At 59.0% G+C, this 10,477-nt stretch overlaps 1 protein-coding gene across 7 annotated transcripts in view; it reads left to right on the forward strand.

Annotated features, from left to right (window-relative positions):
• The window catches only part of CSNK1E (casein kinase 1 epsilon), a 31,602-nt gene extending 21,639 nt beyond the window's left edge, over positions 1–9,963 (forward strand). For 3 of the 7 annotated variants that reach the window (XM_090272430.1, XM_090272429.1, XM_090272431.1), the window contains exons 5-7: positions 667–895; positions 1,526–1,696; positions 3,439–4,168. In XM_090272430.1, coding sequence (XP_090128556.1) covers positions 667–895; positions 1,526–1,696; positions 3,439–4,076 — 1,038 coding nt within the window. In that variant the 3' untranslated portion in view covers positions 4,077–4,168. The other 4 variants (XM_090272432.1, XM_090272433.1, XM_090272434.1 and 1 more) reach the window with 4 other exon arrangements.
• The last annotated feature ends 514 nt before the right edge of the window (positions 9,964–10,477 follow it).

Below are 10,477 nucleotides of genomic sequence, written 5' to 3' on the forward strand. Positions count from 1 at the left end.
GCCTGCCAGAGGACCGATTGTGTGTGTATGTTAATTTAGGGGGGTTTTTTTGGTTTGTTTTTTAAAAAATTTTTCAAAGAAGGGCCTGTGTGTCTGCTTGATTTGGGTGTACTTTGGAAGCCAGGGGATAAATCCTGTCTTTTGTGCTTCATCTCTACCACTCTTGCCAAGTTTAGGCTTTATTGGTGCGCCCTCCTTTCTTTCCCTTTAATCTGGTTGCCGGAACAACCTCTGTAATGCCTCTCTGACTTTGGCTCCCCAAGTTTTGTGAGGGTGTGAAGCCAGGCAGGAAAAGCTTCTGGAGAGGCCTCGATGCCTTTCCAGGCTTTATTTCTAGGTCTTGCCACTAGCTTTCCCAGTACCCTGTTCTCTCTTCCTGACTCACAGCAGACTTAGTGAACTCATCCTTCAGAGTTCCTCTCTAATGACACTTCCTCCAGGAAGCCTTCCCTGACCTGCCCCTCTAATCACCTTACATAATGGCCGACATCTTTCTCCCCCTGCTCAGGGCAAGGACCACATATATGGTTTCCATCTTGACAGCTCCAGCCCTCAACCCCCGCATCGTCCAGGACCTGGCACACAGCACTTGGCGAAGGCGCTTCTAGGCTACCATTGCTCCTGGAATGATTGCTGAGTGACTTACTGTCCCCTCTCCTCCCCCAGATCAGCCGCATTGAGTACATCCACTCCAAGAACTTCATACACCGGGATGTCAAGCCCGACAACTTCCTCATGGGGCTGGGGAAGAAGGGCAACCTGGTGTATATCATCGATTTTGGCCTGGCCAAGAAGTACCGGGACGCCCGCACCCACCAGCACATCCCCTACCGGGAAAACAAGAACTTGACTGGCACTGCCCGCTACGCCTCCATCAACACCCACCTGGGCATCGGTGAGTGAGCGAGGCCCAGGGGCAATGTGCACCCATGGGCCCCTGGCCAGGATCCTGGCTTCCTGCAGCCTGGCCAGCCCCCCAGCTTGCCACAGAGTCAGGTGTTCCCCTTTCAGAGAAGAGCCACAGTGTGGCGAGCACACTCACATGCTTGACTTCGCTACAGCAGCCTTGGAGAGTGGACGAGGAAGTTCCCCCATTTTTATAGGGTGGGAAACACAGCTCATGGGGGTACCCCAGGTTGCTTAAGGTCGTGCGGCTCAGCAAGTGCCAAAGCTGGCTTTGACCCCAGCCCTATCTGATGCCATAGCTTGTGCCCTGTCCACAAGGTGGGCCAGGCAAGGACGCACCGGGGTGCCAACTACATGGCTGTCAAATGGATGAGTGCCTGCCCTGGGAAAACGAGACCTGGAGTGGGCGAGAGCGCTAAGCCTCTGGTTCCCTCTTTGCAGATGAGTCATCGAAGGCCCGTTTGTAGCAGGATGCAGGGAGCCAGTGTGCGATGGTGCTGGCTACACTGGGCGGGCTGTTGCCCCTCCGTCAGGGAGCGTGTCCTGGAGGAGGGGGTCCTGGCCCCCCTTGGCCAGGAGCCCAGGTGGCCCCTGCCCCTCACTTTGTCCCTCTGTGCAGAACAAAGCCGTCGAGATGACCTGGAGAGTCTGGGCTACGTGCTCATGTACTTCAACCTGGGCTCCCTGCCCTGGCAGGGCCTCAAAGCGGCCACCAAACGCCAGAAGTACGAGCGGATCAGTGAGAAGAAGATGTCAACGCCCATTGAGGTCCTGTGCAAAGGCTACCCCTGTGAGTACCCAGCCCGTGGGGAGGGTTAGCCGGGGATCCCTTTCTCGGGGGAAGGTGAGGCCGCGCAGTCCCTTGTAGGCTCCCCTGGCCCCTGACACCAGAACGTCAGCCACGGGCTCTCTGTCACAGCCTGGGCACAGCGGGACGCCTGGCTGTGAGGTACTCCGCGTTCCCCTACCCACTCTCCTGCCTCATTTCTCAGAGCTAAGTGTTAGGAAAAGTAGTCTTTCCTTCTCCTGAGTCTCCTGTACTTTCTCACGGCCACTTCACTTCTGACACTTGGGGCCACCAAATGTGTGGCTGTTTACCCCCCACCCAAGCAATTGTCTGCGATGCCAGCTGGGTGTCCTGTCGTTTAACTCAGTGCTGACACTGTCTACCTGGAGATGGAGTCAGGTCCCACAGGTTACAGCTCAGTCCTGCAAGGCTGTTCCTTCCACACTTTTCAGATACCAGTTGCAGGTCCTCCTGTGTTCTGATCGATTGGCTATAACTGAGGTTGCCATGACTCCCTCCCGAAGTTTGATTGATTTGCTAGAGCGGCTCACAGAACTCAGGGAGACACATCTACCACTTTATTAAAGAGTGTAATAAAGGGCACAGATGGGCAGCCTGATGGAGAGATGCACCGGGTGAGGTCTGGGAGGGTCCCAAGGGCAGGAGCTTCTGTCCCCGTGGAGTTGGGGTGTGTCACCCTCCTGGTGTGGATATGTTCACCCACCTGGAAGGTCTTCCAACCCAATGGAAGCTCATTTTACAGTCGTGGTTAATTATTAACTTCATTTCTAGCTCCTTTCCCTTCTCTAGAGAAGCTGTGGGGGGCTGAAAATTCCAAGCTTCTAATTATGGCTTGGTCTTTCTAATGCCCAGCCAGCCCCTACCAGGAGCCCACGCAGGGTCACCCCATTAGCTCAGAGTCATCTCATTAGAACAAGAGATGTTCCTAATGCCCTTACCACTTAGAATTTACAAGGTTTTGGGAGCCCTATATCAGGGGCGGAGTCAAAGGCCAAATATTAGAACAAGGGATATATATTTTTTTAAGGTTTTATTTATTTATTTTTAGAGAGGGGAAGAGAGGGAGAAAGGGAGAGAAACATCAGTGTGTGGTTGCCTCTCACACACCCCCATCCGGGGACCTGGCCTGCAGCCCAGGCATGTGCCCTGACTGGGAATCGAACCAGTGACCTTTTGGTTCGCAGGCCAGCACTCAGTCCACTGAGCCACACCAGCCAGGGCCAAGGGATATTCTTATCACATGGGAAATTACAAGGGTTGGAGGAGCTCAGGGGCAGGGACCAATATATATTTTCTGTTATCTTACAAAGGCCCCCTTCTCACCGCTGACTTTCAGAGGAGGAAGTGGAGGTCTTCCTCCCGTGGCTTAGGTCATGTTGAGGGTTTCCATCAGGCTCTTGACTGGCCTTTGAGTTTGTGGCAGCTAGAGTGCTTGCCCAGAGCAGGCGAGGAGCTGTGCACTGGGGTCCCACGGCACCAGCTTGCTGCAAGGGGACGCTCGCCCGTGTCCACAGGCCTTCGGTTCCCTCCTTCAGAGGCTCTGCTCCCAGGCGAGTCGTGGTTTCACAGCCATAGGGAGGACCCTGGTGCTGTTCTGCCTTGCTCTTGCCCTAGATTGAAAGTGTCTGTAGGGACAGTGGGTGGGTAGGACAGCTGCTGGCTGCCGGGGGCCCTGGGAGCGTGGGCCTCACAGTGGCCTGTTCTGTCCCTGGCACCCCCACCAGCTGAGTTCTCAACATACCTCAACTTCTGCCGCTCCCTGCGGTTCGACGACAAGCCTGACTACTCATACCTGCGCCAGCTCTTTCGGAACCTCTTCCACCGGCAGGGCTTCTCCTACGACTACGTCTTCGACTGGAACATGCTCAAATTCGTGAGTCACCTGGAGGCCAAGGCGGGCTTGGGGGACTGGATGGGGAAGGCCCTGACTCCAAAGGCCAGAGTGACCCTGTGGTGGGCGGGGCTCCCCAAAACCGGGAGCTATGAGCTGGACCGTGCGAGCGACCTCACTGGGGTGCCAGAGCCCCCTCACTGCCCCCACTCCTGCCTCATCAGTGCCGACAGCATGCACCGCCACGGTCAGCGGAGCCCAGGCAGGGCGCTGCTTCCCACCGGACCCAGGAGGACCTGGCGGGGCCTCCGGTCCCTCCTAGGCCCCCGCAGCCAGGCGTGGATGGCACTGGCGGCCCCCACTGTCATGATGGCTGCCTACACCATCCTGCTCTTACTGTTCTGCACGTCCCAGGCGGCTGCCTGCCCTGTGGCCCCTCTGGCCAGCCTGGACCCATTCAGTGTGGTTTCTTTCTTCCTGGTCATGGGACCCTGGGCCTTGCTAGGCGGCTATTCTGTCTCCCTCTTTTAAGAGACCTGGGGGTGGGCTGGGGCGAAGCAGTCGTCAGCTGTACCCGGAGCTCTGGAATCTGAAACTGTATGACTTGTTTCACGTCTCTTCTGGAAAAGGGGGCTTCCTCGAGCCAGGCTCAGCCCCGTGACAGCGAAGCTATTGCACTGCCCTACCCCCACCCCTGTCCCTGTGCTGGGCCCACGTACTCACCCGCATACTGGTAAGGATCCTCCGAGGCCTGGCCCTTCCAAGATTTACTACTTGGCTGGGTGAGCACAAGAGGCTGAGCCTCTGCTGTGCCTTCTCTGTCCCTTCCAGGTGCCCGGCGCCCCTGGGCACCCAGGACCCTCCAGACAGGCTGGTGGAAGAGGTGGAGGAGGTGGAGGAGCTGCCCCCCCAAAACTACTGGCCTTTGGTCTGGACCTCAGGGCCCCAGTTCTGATAACACCGGGTGTGCCTGAGCCCATCGGGGCCGTGACTGAGGAAGTGTTTGTTCCTTGGCTGGTGGGGTCAGTGGAGAGGGCATGGCGGAGGAGGACCTGCCAAGAGGTTCTTGGGGACGAATCGGCTGCCTGATGGACAGAGCCTGAAGGAAGGATGATGTTCACCGCGCTGGAGGGGCCTGGGCTTGGGCCCCGGGAGCAGCGCCAGCCAGATCCTGTCCGTGGCCTCTGTATTGAGCATAAACTCATTAAACGTCCCCCACCCACACCCCGCCCCTTCTGGTGTGCCTCTTCTTTCATCACGGTGCCCTCGGCCTGCTCGGCAACTCGGGGTGCCCCTCGTCTCTGGGTCTCAGACGGTGGCCTTGGACAGCTTCCCTAAGAAGTGGCACAGAGGCTGGGCAGAGAACAGGAGTTTGCGGGCCGGAGGACCCCACGGAAAGGGGTTGGAGTTGGCCACTGGGGCACCTTTTCACCCAGACCTTCTAGCCGGGATGTGGCCAAGGGCCCGGGGCCAGCTCTGCTCGCCACAGAGCACTGCTAAGGGGGTGTGGGCGCGGGGCCCTTGCTCATCGTGGAGAAAGTCGTTCCAGACTCTGCTGCTGGGCTGGGCTTGGCCCTTCTCTCAGGGCAGCTCCATACACGGGCTCTGCACTGTCCTAGCCTGTGTCATTCTAGATGGCAGCCACTGGCTCCGTGTGGCTGAATTTTAATTATTAAAATTAATCAGAGCTCAAAATATCATTTGTCAATTGCATTTGCTACATTTCAAGTTCTCAGGAGCTACAAGCAGCTGGCCAGTGGCTGCCATATCTGGCGAGGCCGACATGAACGTGCCCATCGTCACCAAGAGTTCTGCGGGACAGTGCTGCCCTCGGGGGCTCCTCACAGAGCCTCTCCTGGGACCGTCCAGCCGACAAGACTTCATCTCAAGCCAGACCGGGAGCTCCCTTCCCACCCATCACTGGCTCTGGAGTCAAGCTGAGCAGAGGGACTGACAGCTTTATCCTGCGCTGATCTCTGACTTGAAGGCCATCTGACTGGATCAGTGAGCGCCTTTAAACCCGTTATCGCTGTGGTGAGCTCGACCACCGCCAGGCACCCTCTGGCAGGACATCTGCAACACGAGATGGGGACCTAACATGCCTTTTACCGGGAAGCCAGGACCCTCCCGCACCGCCACCCCTGCAGGAAGCCTTTGTCAGCAGACGGGACGCCATGCCGGGCACTGCAGCCTAGACCGCTCTGCAGGAAGGATCCCATCCTTGACCGAGAGCTTCCCTCCTTGGAGCAGCCGCCCACATGATGCTCAGTATCAAGGCCGTGGAGTCGCTGGACACTGGGAGCCTGGGCTGCTGCTTGCAGCCACTGTTCCCACAGTCCAGCCAGCCGGCCAGGGAGAAACTTGACACAGCCAGGGACAGGGGTCTGCGCAGCACAGGCGGTGACTTTAATGTTTACCTTGTTTTCTTACGGGCAAATAAAAGCCACGGGACCTGCCTGGTATGTGTTCCTTGAGGCGTCGCTTGGGTTGATTAGAAACATGGAGAGGAGCTTGCCTTCTGCCTTGGGGCTGGCCTTGGCCTGAGCCCGCTGGGGTCACAAAGGGCAGGGGCTGTGCACTCTGAGTGAATCACGTTGCGTCCCCACCCAGGGAATGAGTTCTTACCTGCCAGCAGGAGGGTTCCCAAGTGGGTGCTACAGCTCGTCCTCAGCTTTTGCTGTGGTTCTGGCTGAGTTACTCTCTCTGCCAGCCTGTAACTGAGTGGGTGGGGCGCAGGGAGAGGCCTGGAGGCCCGGAGGTGGAGCCTTGGTGATTCCTGGCCTGCCTGCCTGGACAGGCTTGTGGGTGGGAGGACTGGGGATGTTCATTTCTAGACTGTCCTGTGAAGTCCTCTGGGGTTGCAGAGAGCAGAGCAGGCTGGGTGGCAAAGGCCTGAGTTCCCACTCAAGCTCTATCCTGAGCTGTGTGGCCCCAGGGAGGTCTTGAGGCCTCTCTGGGCCTCGGTTCCTCACCAGGATTCAGGGATCATTCTGATCCCCGGCTACTACCTCCCAGAGTTGCGTAAAGACCAGGGCCACCCCCACTTTCCAAAGACAGCAGGGCCTTCTCGGCCAGTTCCCTGGGAGACACACGGGGTTGCAGGAGCTCGCACCCCGTGGCCCATGAACGGGCCCCAACTTAGCCCACAGCTCTCTCCTCCACAGATGCGGCCTCCCTCATGCCAGTCCCCTGCCCTTCCCTGTGGACGACCGCAGGACCAACTAGGTAACGCGGCCAGGCGCTGTCCCCATGCCGAGCTCCTCTCTCTGGCTCTTTCCCTTTCCTCCTGCACTGGGGTGGCAGTGGCTGGATGGCAGAGCCTCTGGGGGCTCACACACCCCTTTTTGCCTCAGCCGGCCTGCTCGGTGTCTTTTTCCTCTGTGGGGCTTCTAGCCCATTCCTCCTCCAGCCTCCCGAGCTCCCATCCCAAGGCAGGCAGCGTCTGTGGTGGTGGCCCCCCCAGGGCCTGCCAGGAGCCATTGCCAGGGGCAGGGGACAGGCAGCTCTTTGGAAAGGTCCCCTCGCCGGGAGGCCTGGTTCAAGTCCTGGCCTGGCCCTGGCTAGCCCTGTAGCTCTCTCTGGGCCTCCGACATCTGCCCTGCTCTGCTCTGCTGGGAAACCCCGAGGAGCCGAGGCCTCTCTGGACACAGGGGTGCCCTTGGTCATCCTGAGGGCGTTAGCCTTCCCAGCCCTGACTGGCCCCATGAGCCCAGAATAGAGTGGCCTCCCTCCGCCTCCCACGTCCTGCTTCCTCCTTCCTCGGGGCAGTTGGTGGTTCTCCTCCTCTGTGCTGTGTGATCACAGGTTCTTTCCAGGCCTCTCGGGCTGCCTGCTCCGGGGAGGAGGTTGGACCGGAGGGTTTCTGCGGAGCCTCTTCCCCAACATGCCTCCCTGGCCCCCCTCCGCCTGCTCCGCCCTGCGGGGATGCCGGACCCCCGAGCACTCTGGCCCGCCTTCCCGGCTGACCAGGCCTCGCCCTGCATCCCCACAGGGTGCAGCCCGCAATCCGGAGGACGTGGACCGGGAACGGCGAGAGCACGAGCGCGAGGAGAGGATGGGGCCGCTCCGGGGGTCTGCAACTCGGGCCCTGCCCCCCGGCCCGCCCACGGGGGCCACCGCCAACCGGCTCCGCAGTGCTGCCGAGCCTGTGGCTTCTACCCCAGCCTCCCGCATCCAGCAAGCTGGTGAGCGGGGGATCGCGGGCGGTGGGCGGGCCCCGGGGCGGGGGACAGGGCCGCAGGGGCCCCGGACACTGAGGGCGGCTTTGCCTTGCCCTGCCTCACCCTCCAGGCAATACTTCTCCCAGAGCGATCTCACGGGTGGACAGAGAGAGGAAGGTGAGCATGAGGCTCCACCGGGGCGCTCCAGCCAACGTTTCGTCCTCCGACCTCACCGGGCGGCAAGAGGTCTCCCGGATTTCAGCCTCACAGGTGAGCTGCCCTCACTCCAGCCTTGCTGTGCCTTCCAGCCGAGCCAGAGACCCCAGGCATGGAGTCAGGCCCCGTGGTTCTGTTCCCCGCCTTGGAGCAAGCGCCTTCTGTTGAGCAGGGACTTGGCCTCATTTAATCCAACAAGGTCTGAGTAGCCCCACTGAGCAAAGTCAGAAGTAACTTGCCCGAGCAAGAGGTAGCGCTGGGATCCGGCCCGGGGTGGGCAGCAGGGGGCTCACAGGGGAGAGGCTCAGTCCCCGCCATTAGGAAGCCTTTGCAGGTCCCCGTTAGCACAGGATAAAGGGCTGGGCGGAGCCTGTTGGTGGCCCCACTCAGGCGCCACCTAGGAAAGTTGGGAAAGGGGAATCCTGGTTGCCTAAGGACGGTGTCCTGGCAGGGATGGGTGTCCGGCAGCCAGGCCAGACTCCTGTCCCAAGTGGCCTGGAGTGGCTGGTCTGCCTCTGAGCAATGCTTCTGCCTGCACAGCAGCGACATCCCAGGGTGGTTGAGATCACATGGCCCTTGGCTCCAGGCCTCAGTGGGGGTGGGGTGGAGTGCCACAGTGCGGAGAGACATGCCACATTGCCGATGCCACGGCTTTCCCCCTCCCCATCTCTCTGCCTTCCCTCTCAGACAAGCGTGCCATTTGACCATCTCGGGAAGTGAGGAGGCCACCATCGGACCAGTATTTGCTGAGGTGAGTTGATGTCTGCTGTAGGCACAGCCCCACCAGCTCTGAAAACGCCTGTGGCCGGGGGAGGGGACCAGTGTGTGTTGGGGGTGGGGAGCGGGGTGCAGGGAGAGCTGCCGGTGCGACCAGGGGCCCCAGAACCAAGGGTCTTCAAGGAGTTTAAAACCTCACAGGCTGCCTGTCTTTGGGTCAAGGCTCCTCTGAGCAGGCCTGGCACCCATCTGTTCGTTTCTGCTAGAGAGCCCTTTCTCTGTCCCTAGACTAGTCCCCACACCCTCTGTGCCTTAACATGTTCTGTGAAGTTGGTTCCTAGCAGAGACTGATCCTGAGTGTCTGCATTCTGACCTCCCTGGGGCACTAGACTTGTCTTAGCCTCTGGTCCGTTAAACTCTTAATTCATCAAAGCACTTAGAACAGAGCCACATACTCAGGAGTTTATCTGCCTTCAAAGAAGGCCCTTGGCCTTCACAAGCCCAGGAGCCGCCTTCTGACCAGCATGAGCCTCTTGGGCCTTCCATGGCTGCGTGAGGCCTTGAGGAGGTGTATAGCAGCTCTCCACTCTGGGTCTGGCGTGGGGAAGGGGCGTTGACAGATGGGTCTTTAGGGGTATGTGGGGGGAAGGTCTGAGCTCCCTGGGGAGCTTGGCCTCACACCCTCGGAAATTCATTGCACAGATAGAGCTGGACGCCTGCCTGTGGCATGTGTGTGGCTAGGTGACTACTCACCAAGTGGACAGAAGAGGGAGGGTGATTGTGTCCTTCCTGGGAAAATGGAGCACCTACTGTGTGCCCTAGAGGGGGACCAAGCCCAAAGACTCAGGAAGAAGACAGGAGCTGAAGGGGGTCTGGCAATGTGCCTCTAATTGGTCTTCTTTCTCTCATTTTTAGTGTCTTCACTGTATTTTCTTTTAAAAAAACAACCAAAAGATGGGGGGAAAAAACCACTCAAAAAAACAAAAAAGAAAAAACCCCAGCACAAAAGCGACGATGGATTTTTGTCTCTTTTCTTTTTCTTTTCCTTTCTTTCTTTCTTTCTTTTTTTTATTTTTGCCAATGGCAAGAAGATGAGATGCCCTCAGCACCGAGGATGGTGTCCCTTCGCATTTCCTGCTGCCTTCAGGCTGCCAAAGGCTCCCCAGACACGGAAGACTACCCCAGCTGGGTCCCCATCTCCCCCGACGCTGACATGACAGGGCTGGGAGGGGAACAGCGCAGCCTTGAGGGTCTTCCTGAGCCATCAGGAGGTGGCCTGAGGAGCTCAGGAGTGCTGTGGCCATTTGGTTGGTTGGGGGCAGGTCCCACCAGGTGTTCTTGAGCTTCAGAACCACAGGAGACAAGCACAGCCCCCACCCCCTGAGGTGACGGTGGCAGACTTTCTGTGTGGGCCTTCTCCAGTGTCCCCCTGAGCGTTTGACGTTTGAGTCTCTTTGCCTTTCCACAGGGACTTGAAGGGTTGGGTGGCAAGGTGGTGGGGGCCGAGGTTCCCTGTGCGTGTGTATGTCCGTGTGTGACCTGTATCTCCCAGGATAGCAGGGGCCTGCCCCACCTGTCCGGCTGAGTCTGTTCTCATCCCCCCTAACAGGGACGCAGGTGGGGAGCAACCTCTCCCTCAGGAAGGGTACCAGAGTGTCCTTGCCACCACCAGCTTCTCAGACTGTCGTTACCCTGTGACAGCCCTGTCCCCGTTTCCTGGAGACTCCTTCCAGAAAACATGGCTCCTGGTTATAAATGAATTCCTTGGTTCTGACCCTCCCCAAGGCCGCCTCTCCTGCGCATCCTGCCTCTCCAAGGGGAAGCCTGGGCAAAGGCTGG

The sequence above is a fragment of the Furipterus horrens genome, unplaced genomic scaffold (genome assembly GCF_987537825.1).
Source record: "Furipterus horrens unplaced genomic scaffold, mFurHor1.1.pri manual_scaffold_4, whole genome shotgun sequence".
Lineage (NCBI taxonomy): Eukaryota > Metazoa > Chordata > Mammalia > Chiroptera > Furipteridae > Furipterus > Furipterus horrens.